Genomic DNA, 16,850 nt, shown 5'->3' on the forward strand with positions numbered 1-16,850 from the left:
AGGTGGCAATGCATTACTCCAGGAAAAAAATTAAATGATCCCAGGTTCCAATCTAATTCATGTTTAATGTGCGTTAAAATGCCATAAATAAGTAAATAAATATAAACTTTTAATGCTGAGCACTTGATTCTCAAAGTGAACATATTCCAAACACTATAATGAAAATAAAATGATTTTTTTTCTACCTTTGTTTTCTGGTGACTGTTTTTCTGATCATGCTGGCCCAGTATCCGATTCTGCTGTTATCTGTCCTCTTAACTCCGTTTCCAGGGCTTCCTTTCCATTTATTTCTTTCCTTTCCTCCTTTCTTCTTCATTTCTGGTCCTCAGCTTCTGCCTATTTTCTTCATCCATGTGCAGTTTTTCTCCTCTCTTCCTTTTACCTCATCTCATCTCCTTCCTCACTCTTCCCTCCCCTCCATCCATGTCAAGCATTTCTTCTCTGTCCCCTCCTCTCCCTTGCCCTCCATCCACCCATGTCCAGCGAACCTTCTCTCCCCCTGCCCTCTATCCACCCATGTCCAGCGACCCGCATGCACCCATACCCAGCGACCCCCCTCTCCCCTGCCCTGCATGCACCCATACCCAGTGACCCTCCTTTCCCTTGCCCTCCATCCACCCATGTCCAGTGACCCTCCTTTCCCCTGCCCTGCATGCACCCATACCCAGCGACCCTCCTCTCCCCTGCCCTGCATGCACCCATACCCAATGACCCTCCTTTCCCCTGCCCTCCATCCACCCATGTCCAGCAGCGACCCTCCTCTGCCCTGCCCTCCATGCACCCATACCCAGCGACCCTTCTCTCCCCTCCATCCACCCATGCCCAGCGACTCCCTGCTCTCCCCTGCCACCCCCTCCCGAGTTGTTCAGCGAATTCTCCTCCTTCCTCCCTCCCCCCAGATCCGGTCCCTCACCGACCTGACTCTGAGTCACTCTGCCTTGTCCTTCAAATTCTTCCTGGCAGGCAGTCTTGCCTGCCCGCTGCCAGCGCTGACTCTCCCCCGCCGCCGGATCGCGCTTCAAAGTGGCCGCCGAGACTTACAAGTGCGGCCTCCTAGACTTCAGCAGAAGTCTCGTGAGGCCGCCTCTGGAAGTCTCGGTGGCCATTTTTAAAGCACGAACCGGCAGCGGGGGAGAGTCAGCACTGGCAGCGGGCAGGCAAGACTGCCTATCCCGAAGAATTCGAAGGACAAGGGTGACTCCTCAGAGTCAGGTCGGTGAGGGACCGGATCCGGAGGGAGGGAGGAGGGAGGGAGGGAGGAGAGCCGGCTTGCGCTTTTTAACAACCGGCTCGCAAGTTGGAAGAAAATTTAACAACCAGCTCTTGCGAGCAAGTGCGAGCCGGCTCCAGCACACCACTAGTTCAGGCAAAGTTTGTGGTTGTTGATTGCCCATTCCTGAGTTACAGTTAGGCAGGCAGTCAGTTTACTCAGAGCTGTGGGTAGATCTGGTTCAATGGGTATGAGTAGTTGCACTCATCAGCATAGATGAAGAATTTTCTGTCCATTGACTGAAGCAGCTCAGCCAGAGGCTTGAGGTAGATATTAAATAAAATGGAAGACAGTATGGATTCCTGTGGTATCCCACTGTCCAGTGCCCAAGGAGATGATGTGCTGTTGCTGAACAGAACTGATTGTTGTCAATCTGACAGATAGGATTTGAATCAAGTAAATACTGTGTCACTGATACTTGTAAATACTGTGCCACTGATACTTGTAAATACTGTGCCACTGTGCCACTGATACAATCATTAGATTGTAAGCTCTTTGAGCAGGGACTGTCTTTCTTCTATGTTTGTGCAGCGCTGCGTACGCCTTGTAGCGCTATAGAAATGCTAAATAGTAGTAGTAGTAGTAGTTTCTGCCAGTCTTGTAAGCATGATATTATGAGCCACGGTGTCGAAGGCTGCCAAGAAATCGAGCAACATTAACATTGAGGCAGATCCCCTGTCACGGTTTCTGTGTAAATCATCAAGAAGGGACACAAGAACTGTATCTGTTCCGTACCCAGGTCTGAAGCCAGATTGTCTTGGGTCTAGTCAATTACTTTCAATTAGCCAGTCGTTGAGTTGACTACAGACTGTTCATTCTATACGTTTTGCCAGGAAAGGAATGTTAGAGACTGGTCGCTAGTTTTTGAGCTTATTCTGGTCCAGTGATCTCTATTTCATTAGGGGGAGCACCATAGCTCTTTTTAGTGTTGTTGGCAGCTGTCCTTCCATAGGAGAGAAGTTAACAATTTTAGTGGCCCCTTCAATGAGGCCTGTCTGCGCTTGTTTTACAATCTTTTACAATCTTTGCTGTGCAGGGATCAAGAGGGCAGGTTGTGGGCCATAGGCCTTTCAGGATATTTTCAAGAGCATCTGTGACCTGGTTTAATGAGTCCCAGATGGCTGTGCATGGCGGGGAAGATAAGTGTTTTCTTTATTAGCTGGTAGGTCCTGATGGAGACCTTTAATTTTATTGGAAAAATAAGTGGCAAAATCATTGCTAGTTAGTTGTGACTGGGAAGGCTGGTTCTGTTGTGGGGTTTCCAGTAGGCTGTTTACTATTTTAAATAGCTGCTTTACAATTATTCACAAGCAGGTGATATAGAATACACTTAAGTCACCAAAGTTCACTTAAACCAGTTTTTGATACAGCATCAAAACAGCGTACAAAGCAGCTGAGTTTGCAGAGCTCATTCTGGCACTGGTATCCTCTTGCTGAGTGTCCACAGCTCAGTCTGGTACTCATATCATATCACTGAGTGTGCACATCTCAGTCTGGCATTGGTACCCCCTTGCTGAATATGTAGAGTTCAGTCTGGCACTGGTACCACCTCGCTGTATGCATAGCTAAGTCTGGCACTGACACCCCCTCACTGAGTGTGCACAGCTCAGTCTGGCACTGGTACCCCCTTGTTGAGTGTACACAGTTCAGTCTGCCGTGGTACCCCCTTGCTGAATGTACACAGCACAGTATGGTACTGATACCACCACCTCACTGAATGTACACAGCTCAGTCTGGTACTGAGACCACCTCACTGATTGTGCACTTCTTAGTCTGGCACTGGTACCCCTTCGCTGAGTATGCAAAGTTTAGTCTGGCACTGGTACCTCTTCGCTGAATGCACAGCTAAGTCTGGCACCGGCACCCCCTTGCTGAGTATACACAGCTCGGTATGGTACTGATACCACCTCACTCAGTGTGCACAACTCAATCTGGCACCTCCTCAGTCAGGTCATTCCCCAACCTGAGTAAGGAACATTTCCCTGGTACATCAAAGCAGTGTATAAGAGGCAAATAAAAAAAATACGCAATAGAGGTAGATTCTATGTATGGTGCCTGAAAAATCTGTGCAGTAAAAAAATACACCTAAGTGTATTCTCTAAACTATGTCTAAATTTTATAGAATAGGCTTAAATTTCCTTGCGGTATATAGAATAACGCCAAGTGCCTCAGCACACGACCAAATTTGGTCATGTCCATTTAGGCAATGTTTTACTTGACATAAATCCAGACAGCTATATTAGGTGCAGAGCAGATATATTCTATACTAGATTTTAGGAATGCCTATTCCATGTCTATAACCATGCCCCCTTTTCAACTGTGTGACTTGGAATTTCTGTAGTGTTTTTACACATACCATAGCAATAAACTTTTAACTTCATTGTTCCTGAGATTCGTCTATCCTTCCTCCGTTCCCACTTCCTTGTGTATTGGAATTCAGATACACCACATTATAGAATACACTTAGCGAGTTGTGCACGTAAATCGTAATTAATGTCAATTAGTGCTGATAATTGCTTGTTAACATCCAACAGCGCTAATTAGCTAGTTTACCAATAAGTTACAGCATTTTTATAGAATACACTGTAAACACTTCCCACGCCGCTTGACTGTGCTTCAAACTGGGCACAACTCCACACCAGGTTTACTAGGTAACTCTGGATACTTGGCAGTTCAAACACTATCAAACCAGTCAGAAATTTCCTGTATTTAATTAGGAATAGTCTCTTCCCTGGGGCTACATGCCTCCCCAGGCTCAGTACATAGCTCCAGCACTCTTGTAGCTTCAACTCAGCAACAAAAAGGAAAACAAAAAACAAGCTCTTTTCCCACAGGTATTAACCCAGCCCTGAGTCCCACAGTCCAAATCCTTCCCTCCCCGAGCTTCATCAAGTCCACTAATCCTTGGCAAAAGTTCCAGCACTTTCCCCAGGAAAAAGGTTCCCCAAAGTCCTTTCAGCAAAAAGCCCCAAAGTTCTTTCACCCAAAAGTTCCCCAAAGTTCATTCAGCAAAAGGTTCTACTGCGCGCTTCACACTCACCCTAGGAAACCCTCACCTCAGAGCAACCTGAGGAAAAGGGACCCCCTCCCATTTATACCAGCCATTAACTCCTGGTATCCTCACCAAGGGTAATGCTGGAGCCCAGGGCCAGGTGGAAACTACTTCCCCAGGGAACCCGCTCAGATACTTCTCTGGGCTTTTCTCTCAATGAATTGAATTAACTGGTTCATCAAGGTTGCTCACAGGCCCTGAGATTGCCCCTTTTCCACCTGGACTAAGGCAGAAATATCCATGGACTCTATCTGCATTCCTTCACCAACCTCTTTGGCCTCGGTAATCACCTCCTCAAGCATCCATTCCATAGGCTCTATCTGTCTCTCCCTTCTCCCCAGCTGCTCCCAATCTTTATCATGAGCCTGCTCAAAAGCCTCCTCCTCCCCGATGGGAACCTGGGAGTTGTAGTCTGGTTCACCTTCTCTAAGGGAGTCTAGTGGCCTCCTCTGGGAGTCAGGGGCATTGCAGCGCTGGTTAGCCTTTCTAGAGGGCTCAGGTGATCCTTCCTGAGGATGCTGGGATTGGTAGTCCCTCCATTGTTCCCACTCACGCCGGCCTTTCCAGCGCCCCAATCCAGAGTTCCAGTTCCTGAATCTACCTAACCCTTCACAAGTGTCACAACGCTTAATTTCCACATGGAAATTAAGGCACGATATATAGAATTTGGGGATAAAGATAAGAGAAGGAGAAAGAGGGACTAGATGAAGACCCTAAAGAATCCACGTCACAGCTGATTCTGTTCATGGTGCTTAGTCACTGGATGCCTGATGTACTGGCCAGGTATTTAAGCCTGCCTTTGACCTGGGAAGGGAAACATCAGTTGTGAGATAAGATAGCAGTATATTACATAAAAATGGATAAGATAAGAAAACCCTTACTTACTGCGCCCTTCCAGGCATACACTAGATAGAAAAGGAAGTGATAAGAGATTACTTTGAGATGAGTATAGAGCCTTTGACAGGTATAGGGAGTGAGCCAGGCTGCCAAATTATTAGCCCAGCCAGTGTTGCTGCCCAATGGATTATAATAAGAATCTTAAATTTAATTCTGTTGCCAATTCTGTAGCCAACAGGGTGCTAGTTTTGGCTAGCTAAGAGGGGACTGAAACACCACAGCACAAGAGTAGTACTCTGAATTAACTATGGCCATTTAAGGGAGCTGGTACTGGAACTCCATAAGGTGTTAGTTCTATGTATAACCCAGCGACTAGAGGTTCTTATTGTGACCACAACCTTTTTTCATTGTTCCACAGGCACGCTGATTCTAAAAATAAGGTATGATGGAGGGAATGAGAGCCTGCTGTGGACTGAGACAGGGTCCCATGGCAACGTGTGGCACCATGGATTCCATACACTCGAACCTCAAGATGGGAAAAAATATCAGGTAGGGCAGATACTGCCAGTAATATCAGCCTCCAACAAAGGGCACATCAGGTTTTTCTGGCAGCCACCCATGCATATATCTGATTAACTAATCATGCTCAGGGAAGTTATGGGACCCATGCATAGGCGGTCGGTGGCCCAACTTTTTGGGGAGGCTAAAGGAGGTAGGGTTAGGGGTGGGGCCAGGGGTGGAGCTTAAATCCATAATTGTCTGATAACACACAGAAAAAATAAATAAATAAAAATAAAAGTCACAATTAATACCTTTTATTAAATTTAGATATTAGATATGTATCATATGTCAAAGAATAAAGTGGTTGCTCAAAGCATATACTAACCACAATCGCTCAACTACAAAACACTATGCACAACTTTGTGCAAAAACACACTCAGAACCTTACTGTACCATAAATATTACACTGGGCAGCAGTGGCATACCAAGGGGGGGGGGGGGGCGGTGGGGGCGGTCCGCCCCGGGTGCACGCCACTGGGAAGGTGCCGCGGCACGTGCCTGTTGCCCTGTCTCAGTCCGAGAAAGTTCACAATTCGCATGTGTTCACTGCTCCCTCTGAGTCTGCCCCGGAACAGGTTACTTCCTGTTCCGGGGCAGACTCAGAGGGAGCAGTGAACACATGCGAATTGCGAACTTTCTCGGAGACAGGGCAACAGGCGCGTGCCGCGGCACCCCCCCCCCCCCCCCAGCGGCATGTACCCGGGGGGGTGTCATTTGGCCGGGGGGGGGGGGGGGGGAAGAGGTGTCAGTTGGCCTGGGGGGGGGCGTGCACCTGGGGGGTGCGCATCGGCGATCCGCCCCGGGTGTCAGCTAAGGTCAGAACGCCACTGCTGGGCAGAACCTAATACACCAATATACCACCCATACGGAAAATACAGACCGTCAACAATATGAAACAAGGATCATAATATCACAATTCTCATGTAGACCCACAAAAAATCCTAATTCATGTTTAATGTGGGATAAAATGCCATACTACTATTACTACTACTACTATTTAGCATTTCTATAGCGCTACAAGGCGTACGCAGCGCTGCACAAACATAGAAGAAAGACAGTCCCTGCTCAAAGAGCTTACAATCTAATAGACAAAAAATAAAGTAAGCAAATCAAATCAATTAATGTGTACAGGAAGGAGGAGAGGAGAGTGGGTGGAGGCGAGTGGTTACGAGTCAAAAGCAATGCTAAAGAAGTGGGCTTTCAGTCTAGATTTAAAGGTGGCCAAGGATGGGGCAAGACGTAGGAGCTCAGGACAGTGGCGTAGCCAGAAGGCAATTTTTGGGTGGGCCAACAGGTTGGATGGGTGGGCACTAGAGTTGCCAACTTTTTTGAAAAAGAAAAAAACAGCAAACCTGATGCACCCATGCTCTGTCCCTACCCCACTCCCCATAACTTCAATGAGGGTTGCAGTGCAGGCTTCAGTGGCTGCAGGCCAATTGAGAGCTAAGGGAAGTACAATAGACTACACTATTCAGCCCCACTGAGCCATGGTCCTCCAACACATATATGGTATTGAAGCCAAACACATTCTGCATCCAAAGAACCTCCTGGCCCTCCACCAACAATGGATACAGAGCACAGCAAGGACAATTCTCCATAAAACTCATCATACAAAGAAATTTTGTTTTCTAGTGTAATCTCAATTACAGACATAAATTAACTTTAAAAAAAATCTATAAAACAAAAATCACTCAGAACCTAGAGCAAATCTACCATGCCAACACTAACTTCCAAAAACAAAGATCCTACCTATGAAAAAGAAGTGCCTTAAATATTATAGTAGGGCCCTAAAATACAAATATATTTAACAGGAAAGCTGAACAAGCCAAATTACTACAGAATGCTACATGGAAACTTCATGCTAACAGAATACCTCAGTCACACACAAGACACAAATGCCAAATACAGAATAAGTGACCACAAACTCTAGAAATATAAATTAAACGGAAACACCAAGAAACTAGACCTTGCATGTAGTACAACACCAGAGAAACAAGAAAGAAAGGCATTTGCTCCTGTGCAAAATATAAAGATGGCACATGCCAGGGATGGTGTTAGAGGATGCAACTTGGGCAATTGTGCTTGGTTCCTTGGCCAGAGAAAGCCTGCATGCTGGAAGCTAAAGGCGCAGCCTGGTAATGGACTTTGGGGTCCTTTCCTAGATTTCTGTCCTGGACCCCAGCCATGTTTACCATCAACTTTGGCAAGATGTACATTCCAAATCCAACATATTATATTCACAACACTGAAAATAAAATACTTTTTATACCTTTTTGTTGTCTGGTCATTTTTTCTCAAATCATATTGGTCCCAGTCTCTGGTTTCTGCTTCCCTCTGTCTTCTCTTAACTCACTTGCCAGGGTCTCCTATTTGACATTTCTTCTTTCTTCATGTCCATCATCCATCTCCCATCTCTGTTTTCCTATATTTCCTTGTTCAGTATCTCCCCTGTGTTCATATCCCCTCATCCATCATCATTCCTCTGTGCACCTATGCACCCCATGCCCAGCATATCCCTTCTGCGTTCCTATTCTCTCCCTTGTCTGGTATCTCTCCCCACCCTGTGTCCATATACCCCCCTCTCCAGTGTCCAGCATTTTATCTGTATTCCATATCCCCGTTCCCCCCCCCCCCCCCCCCCCCCCCCCCCGTGGTCAGGCATTACCCCTCTGTGCCCATGTGCCATCCCCATACAGCATCTCACATTTGTGTCCCTGTCCCCATTCTCACCACCTAATGCCCATCATCTCCCTTCTGTATCTGTATACTTCCCTATGTCCCCTTTCTCCCTCCTCCACACCAATGTGTCCCTCTCCTCTCTGATCCCACCCCCCAACCAGCTTCTCTTCCTCTCTTTCCTTCCACTTATGCATCTGGCTCTTTCTCCCTGCATCTCTCTTCCTTCCCTCTGCATATCATCATCTGGATATCCAGCACCTCTCCTTCAGCCCCCCCCCCCCCCCCACACACACATCTAGCATCTCTCTCCCTTTCATGCAGCCCCCCTACATGTTCAGCACCTCTTTCCCTTTCATCCAGCCCCCATACATGTCCAGCACCTCTCCCCTTCACGTCAACCCTCTGCATATCCAGCACTTCTCCCCTTTCCCTCCACCCCCCCTGCATATCCAGCACCTCTCCCCTTCCTTCCACCCCCCCCCCTATATATCCAAAACCTCTCCCTTCCATCTGCAAATCCAAAACCTCTCCCCTTCCCTCCAACCTCCCCTCTGCAAATCCCAAAACCTCTCCCCTTCCTTCCAACCTCCCCTCTGCAAATCCCTAAACTTCTCTCCCTTCCCTCCAACCTCCCCTCTGCAAATTCCAAAACCTATCCCCTTCCTTCCAACCTCCCCTCTGCAAATCCCAAAACCTCTCTCCTTCCTTCCAACCTCCCCTCTGCAAATCCAAAACCTCTCCCCTTCCTTCCAACCTCCCTTCTGCAAATCCCAAAACCTCTCTCCCTTCCCTCCAACCCTCTGCCCCTGGCAAGTCCAGCACCCTTCTGTTCCCTCCCCTCCCTGCCTCCCCTTACTGGGCCAGCACGCAGCACCCCACTGACTTCCTCACCCTCTCCCACCCCTGCCGCAGCGCTTCATTTAATGTTGTCGACGCTGCTGTTACAGTTTCCCACCCCCGCGGCGGCGCTTTACACTTTACCTGACAGCAACGCTACAGATGCAGCGCTGACGTCTGACGTCCTGCTCCGGGGCCTTCCACGCTGATGTAACTTCCTGTTACGGAGGCGGGATGCGGAAGGCCCCGGAGCAGGACGTCGGATGTCAGCGCTGCATCTGTAGCGTTGCTGTCAGGTAAAGTGTAAAGCGCCGCCGCGGGGGTGGGAAACTGTAACAGCAGTGCCGACAACATTAAATGAAGCGCTGCGACAGGGATGGGAGACGGTCACGGTAAGGGTCTGCTTCTGGGCGGGCGGGCCTGAGGCTAAACTGGGTGGGCCTGGGCCCATCCAGGCCCACCCGTAGCTATGCCCCTGGCTCAGGAAGTTTATTCCAGGCGTAGGGTGCAGCGAGACAGAAGGCGCAAAGTCTGGAGTTGGCAGTAGTGGAGAAGGGAACAGATAAGAAGGATTTATCCATGGAGCGGAGTGCACGAGAAGGGGTGTAGGGAAGGACAAGTGTGGAGAGATACTGGGGAGCAGCAGAGTGAGTACATTTATAGGTTAGTAGAAGAAGTTTGAACAGGATGCGAAAACGGATAGGGAGCCAGTGAAGCGACTTAAGGAGAGGGGTAGTGTGAGTAAAGCAACCCTGGCGGAAGACGAGACGGGCAGCAGAGTTTTGAACTGATTGGAGAGGGGAGAGGTGTCTAAGTGGGAGGCCAACAAGAAGCAGATTGCAGTAGTCTAAACGAGAGGTGACAAGGGTGTGGATGAGGGTTTTGGTAGAATGCTCGGAAAGAAAGGGGCGGATTTTACGGATGTTGTAAAGAAAGAAATGACAGGTCTTGGCAATCTGCTGGATATGATCAGAGAAGGAGAGAGAAGAGTCCAAGATGACCCCAAGGTTTCGAGCTGAGGAGACAGGGAGAATGAGAGAGCCATCAACAGAAATAGAAAACGGGGGGAGTGGGGAGGTGGGTTTGGGGGGAAAATGAGAAGCTTGGTTTTGGTCATGTTTAATTTCAGGTTGAGACATCCAGATAGCAATGTCAGACAAGCACGCTGAAACTTTGGTTTGGATGCAAGGTGAGGTAGAAAGGGGTAGAAAGGTAGATTTGGGAGTCATCAGCATAGAGGTGGTAGAAAAAGCCATGGGATGAGATTAATGAACTAAGGGAAGAAGTGTAAATAGAAAAGAGGAGGGGACCAAGAACAGAACCCTGAGGTATGCCGACAGGCAGAGGGATAGAAGTAGAAGAGGATCTACCAGAGTGAACACTAAAGGTGCGGAGGGAGAGGTAGGAAGAGAACCAGGAAAGGACAGAGCCCTGGAATCCAAGTGAGGACAGGGTATCGAGAAGTATGCTGTGATCGACAGTGTCAAAAGCAGTGGAAAGATCAAGAAGAATGAGGATGGAATATTGCCCTCTGGATTTAGCCAGTAATAGGTCATTGGAGACTTTAGTAAGCGCAGTTTCGGTTGAGTGGAGAGGGCGAAAACCAGATTGTAGTGGGTCAAGAATAGCATGTGAGGAGAGAAAATCAAGGCAGCGGTGGTGAACAGCATGCTCAAGTAATTTGGAGAGAAAAGGGAGGAGGGAGATGGGTCGTTAATTAGAGGGACAAGTAGGGTCGAGTGAAGGCTTCTTAAGGAGAGGTGTGACCACAGCATGTTTAAAGGCAGTAGGGATAGTTGCAGTGGAAAGTGAGAGGTTGAGAATGTGACAGATAAAAGGAATAAGAGCAGGTGAGATGGCATTAAGAAGGTGGGTGGGAATGGGATCAGAGGAACAGGTGGTACATTTTGAGGAAGAAAGGATGTGTAGTTTCCTCTATAGTAACTTCAGGAAAGGAGGAAAAGGAATGAGGGGAAGGAGAGAGAGGGGAACGGACTAGTGGAGGGAGAGGTGGCGACGTAGAGAATTCAAGGTTTATCTTTTGAACCTTGTCGTGAAAGAATTCAGCAAGGGTCTGAGGAGATAATAAAGGAGGAGTTGGGGGAGGGGGCACCTTGAGGAGAGAGTTCAGTGTGGTGAAGAGAAGTCGAGGGTTAGAGCCAAGAGAGTTGGTCAGTTGGATATAATAATCTTGTTTGGCACATAAAAGAGCAGATTGGAAGGAGGTCAGCATGAACTTAAAGTGTAAGAAATCAGCAAGGGCCCGAGATTTCCGCCAGAGGCGTTCAGCGGAGCGGGTACAAGAACTTAGGTAGCAGATATTAGAAGTCAGCCAAGGTTGGGGTTTTGTACGCCTTATAGGGCGGGTCATCAAAGGTGCAAGTGTGTCTAAGGCAGAGGATAGAATATTGTTGTAAGAAGAAACAGCCTTGTTGACAGACGTGGATGGTGCCACAGTAGAGAGGAGGTTTGAAACATGGGAGAATAGAGATGAAGGGTCAATATCGTGAAGATTCCTAGATAAATTAGATAAGATAGGACGGGACTGGGAGGGAGGAGATTTAAGTGTGAAAGTTATAAGATGGTGATCAGAGAGGGGAAGATCAGAGGCAAGGAAACTAGAGGGTGAACAGTTGGAGGAGATGATAAGATCAAGACAGTGACCATTTTGATGAGTGGTTGTGTCCATCAACCAGCAGGGGGAGATAGAGAGCACTCAACTTTTCACAGTGCCTCATGGTCAGCTAGCTCCACTGCCTCTTCAGTATTTGAAGCTTTCAAAGCAGTATGGCAAACCGCAATGGGAATAACATGAACTTTCCTCACAGCGAACGATGGCCCCTTAACAAGGGCACGAACTCACAAAAGGAGGGAATGAACTCATCCTCCTGGAGGGAATAAACTCCACTTTGTATAAACGGAGGGAATACTTGCATCCTCCTGGAGGGAATAAACTCATCCTCCCAAAACATGAACTGGAGGGAATGAACTCATCCTCCTATAACTGTAACAAGAATCCTGAAGACTGTTTTCCGACTCCCCAAGGAAGGAATCTAACTTCAGGAAATAAGAACAGCACCTAAAATCAGAATCACTGCAATACAGACAATCATACAGGGAGGGCTCATGGCTTCATCTGCTATGACTAAAGGAAAGAAAATTACCAAGGTAAGAACCTAATTTTCCCTTCCTTGTCATCAAGCAGATGAAGCCATTACGTATGGGATGTAACAAAGCAATCCCTAAATAGGGTGGGAACAAGCCACACCACGCGCTAGCACCTGTGCTCCAAAACGCGCATCCCTCCTGGCAGCCACATCCAGCCTGTAATGTCGGGCGAAAGAGAGCTTAGAAGCCCATGTTGCAGCACTGCAAATCTCATGAAGAGATAGTGCTTCAGTTTCCGCCCAGGAAGAGGAAATCGCTCTTGTGGAATGTGCCTTAAAGGCTTCAGGCAGAGACCGGCAAGACAGCAGATATGCTAAAAAGATAGCTTCTTTGAGCCAACGGGCAATAGTGGCTTTTGACGCTGAAGACCCTCTGCGAGGACCTGCAAACAGCACAAAAAGATGATCAGAGGTCCTGAAAGAATTTGTAATTCGCAGATACTGCAACAGAGTCCTGTGCACATCCAAAAGGTGCAACTGCCCAAATGAATCTGGAAACTCCTCCTCAACAAAGGAGGGAAGAAAAACAGGCTGGTTTAGGTGAAACGCTGAAACCACCTTAGGCATGAAGGAAGGCACGGTCCGAACCGTGACCCCTGACTCTGAGAATTGCAGAAAAGGGTCTCTACAGGACAGCGCCTGGAGCTCTGACACCCGTCTCGCCGAGGTAATGGCCACTAGAAAGACGGCCTTCAGTGCATAGGCGGTCGGTGGCCCAACTGTTTGGAGAGGCTAAAGGGGGCGGGGTTAGGGGTGGGGTTAGGGAGCGGAGCTTACCTCCATAATTGTCTGACAACACACAGAAAAAAAATAAGTAAAAATAATAGTTACAATTAATACCTTTTATTAAATTTAAATATTAGATATGTATCATATGTCAAAGAATAAAGTGGTTGCTCAAAGCATATACTAACCACAATTGCTCGACTGCAAAACACTATGCACAACATTGTGCAAAAACACACTCAGAACCTTACTGTACCATAAATATTACACTGGGCAGACCCCAATACACCACCCATACGGAAAATGTAGACCGTCAACAATATGAAACAAGGGATCATGATATCACAATTCTCATGTAGAGCCATTGAACATCCTTTTAGGGTGGATAGTGTTCACAATGAGCTCCTTTTATTAACGACCATATGTAGATCCTTCAAGAGGTAGTGTGTCATGATTTAGGCTCTAAAACCCTTTCTGATGTTTTGGTGCCACACACAGGCCAATACACAATCTCTCCACCGCAAAACACTATACACAAACTTGTGCAAAAACACACTCATAACCTTACCAAACCATAACAGCACTAATTCCAAGGACAGGACGAGCTACAACCTTATGCATGGAAAGGCAGCACTGTAATTACACCGGGCTCTAAAACACCTAGTGAAACAACCTAGTGAAACAAAAAAAAAAAGAGCTGCAAATACTACTCGCTAGCAGAATACTGCACCTTGATCACACATGAAATACACGACACAACAGATATGAAGGCAAAATACTGAACTGGAAAGTTACCTCAAGAAGTCGGACTCAGCATGCAGCAATACTAGAAAAATTGAAACTTACATGCAAAATATCACAGATGCACATTTCCAAAAGCTGACATATTCCAATTAATAAATTCTGAATAAAAAAATGTTTTCTACCTTTGCTGTCTGAGCATTTAGTTTTTCTATTAGTGTCTTCTGTTTTATGCAGTGTCTTCTTTCCATTTGATATTTTTTCTCTCACCATGTCCTTTTTCAAGATCTTATTTCCATTTTGTTTCTTCATGACGCCCAACTCCTTTCTTTACCTTTCTTTTCCTTTCTCTCCTCTCCTATATCTGTCTCTGACACTGATCTTTGTTTCTCATCTATGTTTTTAGCTCTCCTCCAGTCCTCAGTCTCCCTCCACTTACCTCTCTAGTCCTCCCATTTTCATGTCTCTCATTCTTTGTCAGCCTCCTATTCCCTTGTCTTTCAGCTACTTTTTAGTTGCCCATTTCCACTCTTTGTGATCATCCTCTTCCTAGACTCATCTACATTCATCTGCCTCTCATCCCTTCACCAACCAGTTTCTTCCTCATCACTCATCCTCTCTCACCTTCAGTTCCTGACTTACATCACACCCCTTATCTACACTCCTACCCCACTTTTACTTCCCCATTTCTAACCTCTCACACCTCTATCAATAACTTCTCTTACCCCCTTAATAGCCCTCTGCCTCTTTCTTTTCATCCCTGTGTAATCTGAGGTTTAAAAAAAAAAAGAGGGAAAAAAAAGTTACTGTCCTTCTGATGGCTGCAATGTTTTTGAAGGATGGCTAGCAAGAGAGAGAACCCTGGGAGCACAACTGGCTTTGGGGGTTGCTCTGTAGCTGTGTGGTTGAGGTGGAAGCCAGCAGAAGACTGTCAGTATCAGCAGAAGAGAAGGTAGTGAAGGCAACAGCCACAAACCAGCGACGTCAATCAAGAAAAAGGCATTACAGGCTCACCTCCAGCTTCTCCCTTCACACAGTGTCCCGCCCTCGCTGAAACAGGAAATGCATCATCGGAGAAGGTGGGACACTGTGTGAAGGGAGAAGCTGGAGCCGGAGGCGAGCCTGTAGTGCTTTTTTCTTGATTGACGTCGCTGGGAAGTAAAAGGTTAAAGCACACGCGCGGAGGGGGGTGTAAGGGAGGAGGAGGGTGGGCTGCCGATCGGGAAGCCGGCGACTCGCGAGAGTGGGAAGGAAGGAGGCGGAGGGAGAGCTATCTGGCGAAAGTGCTGCCGCTGCGTTTGTGAAGGCAGCAGCCAAAGGAAGTCCACGATTGGGCTGGGGAGGCTTAGCCTCCCCAAGCCTCTTATACGGGGCGCCTATGCTTCAGTGTCAAATCTTTCTCTGAAGCACGCCGAAGCGGTTCAAAGGGATCCATACGTAATGGCTTCATCTGCTTGATGACAAGGAAATAAGAGTTGGAAGGATCATTAGCAGGAATATTAAAGTCACCAAGGATGAGAGAGGGTGAGGAAGGATCATGGAAGAAGGCAAGCCAGGCATCAAAGTCACTGAGAAAGGATGAAAGGGACTTATCAGGGGGACAATAAATAACCGCTATTCGAAGAGGCAGAGGAGAGAAAAGGCGGATAGACTTCAAAGGAGGAAAATCAGTGAGATTGAGGTGGAAGAAGGGGTTGAAATCTGGAGGAGGAAGAGAGAAGTAGTCCAACACCGTCCCCGCGACCAGCAGGGCGAGGAGTATGTGAAAAAAGATAACTGCCATGGCAGAGGGCTGCGACTGAAGCAGAGTCATCAGGGCAGAGCCAGGTTTCTGTTATGGCGAGCAGATGGAGGTGACGCGAGATAAAGAGGTTCTGGATATAGGGGAGTTTGTTACAGATAGAGCGGGCATTCCATAGGGCGCAAGAGAAGGGCAGAGAAGAAGAGGGGAGTAGAGGAATAGAGATGAGGTTAGAGAGGTCGCGGTGAGATCTGTAGAGTTGAGATAATAGTTGGTGAGGAGGGCCAGGATTGGGATTGATGTCACCGGCTGAGAGTAAGAGAAGGAGTAATGAGAGCGGAGGAGAGTAAGAGAGGTGTGGCCATGAAGGCGTCGAAGGCGAGAGGTATTTAGGTGGAATGGGGAAGGCAAAATAAGCAAATAAATATAAACATTTAATGTTGAGCACCTGATTCTCAAAGTGGACATATTCCAAACACTATAATGAAAATAAAATTATCTTTCCTACCTTTGTTGTCTGGTGACTTTGTTTTTCTGATCATGCTGGCCCAATATCCGATTCTGCTGCTATCTGTCCTCTTAACTCCGTTTCCAGGGCTTCCTTTCCATTTATTTCTTTACTTTCTGCCTTTCTTCTTCATTTCTTGTCCTCGCTCCCCTGCCCCCCCTCCAGCCATCCATAACCACCCATTGATTCTCTCCTCTCCCCTGCCCCCACTCCAGCCATCCACACCCACCCACCCATTGATTCTCTCCTCTCCTCTCTGTTCCCAGGCAGATTTTCTAACAGGAGCTGCTCATCCAATCAGAGAGCTCTATTTGAATGCAGATTAACATACAGACACTCTAATGGGAATTTTTAGTCAAAAACACTAGCTAAACCCTTCGTTTTTGGATCAAAGTTCACATTTTTGATCAGAGCCATGCCCTAACATTAAGGCTGTAAACATTTCCAACAATTTTTGCCCATAAATATGCAAATGAGAACCTCCCAAAAATGGACTAATTTGCATATGGCTTGAGCAAATTTGAGTACATAGCATACCAATCCCACTTCCTAGCACCTAAATTCTGCAATTAGATTTAATGCAAATACTTTTAAAACTTATTTTTAGCACTTTTAAAATTTCAGGGGTCAGTGCAAGTCTCTTTGGTGTGAACTGCTCATGTGCAGGAATTCATGATCCTAGTTAAATATCTCCCTGGCAATCCAGGACACCTCCAGCCAACCCCCCTGCT

At 47.1% G+C, this 16,850-nt stretch overlaps 1 protein-coding gene across 1 annotated transcript in view; it reads left to right on the forward strand.

Moving 5' to 3' along the window:
- The window catches only part of MAMDC4 (MAM domain containing 4), a 510,080-nt gene that overhangs the window by 267,519 nt on the left and 225,711 nt on the right, over positions 1-16,850 (forward strand). Inside the window, exon 19 of the mRNA XM_030206971.1 lies at positions 5,578-5,708. Within this exon, the coding sequence (XP_030062831.1) occupies positions 5,578-5,708 (131 nt within the window). The remainder of the gene's footprint in view (positions 1-5,577; positions 5,709-16,850) is intronic.

The sequence above is a fragment of the Microcaecilia unicolor genome, chromosome 6, assembly GCF_901765095.1.
Source record: "Microcaecilia unicolor chromosome 6, aMicUni1.1, whole genome shotgun sequence".
NCBI lineage: Eukaryota > Metazoa > Chordata > Amphibia > Gymnophiona > Siphonopidae > Microcaecilia > Microcaecilia unicolor.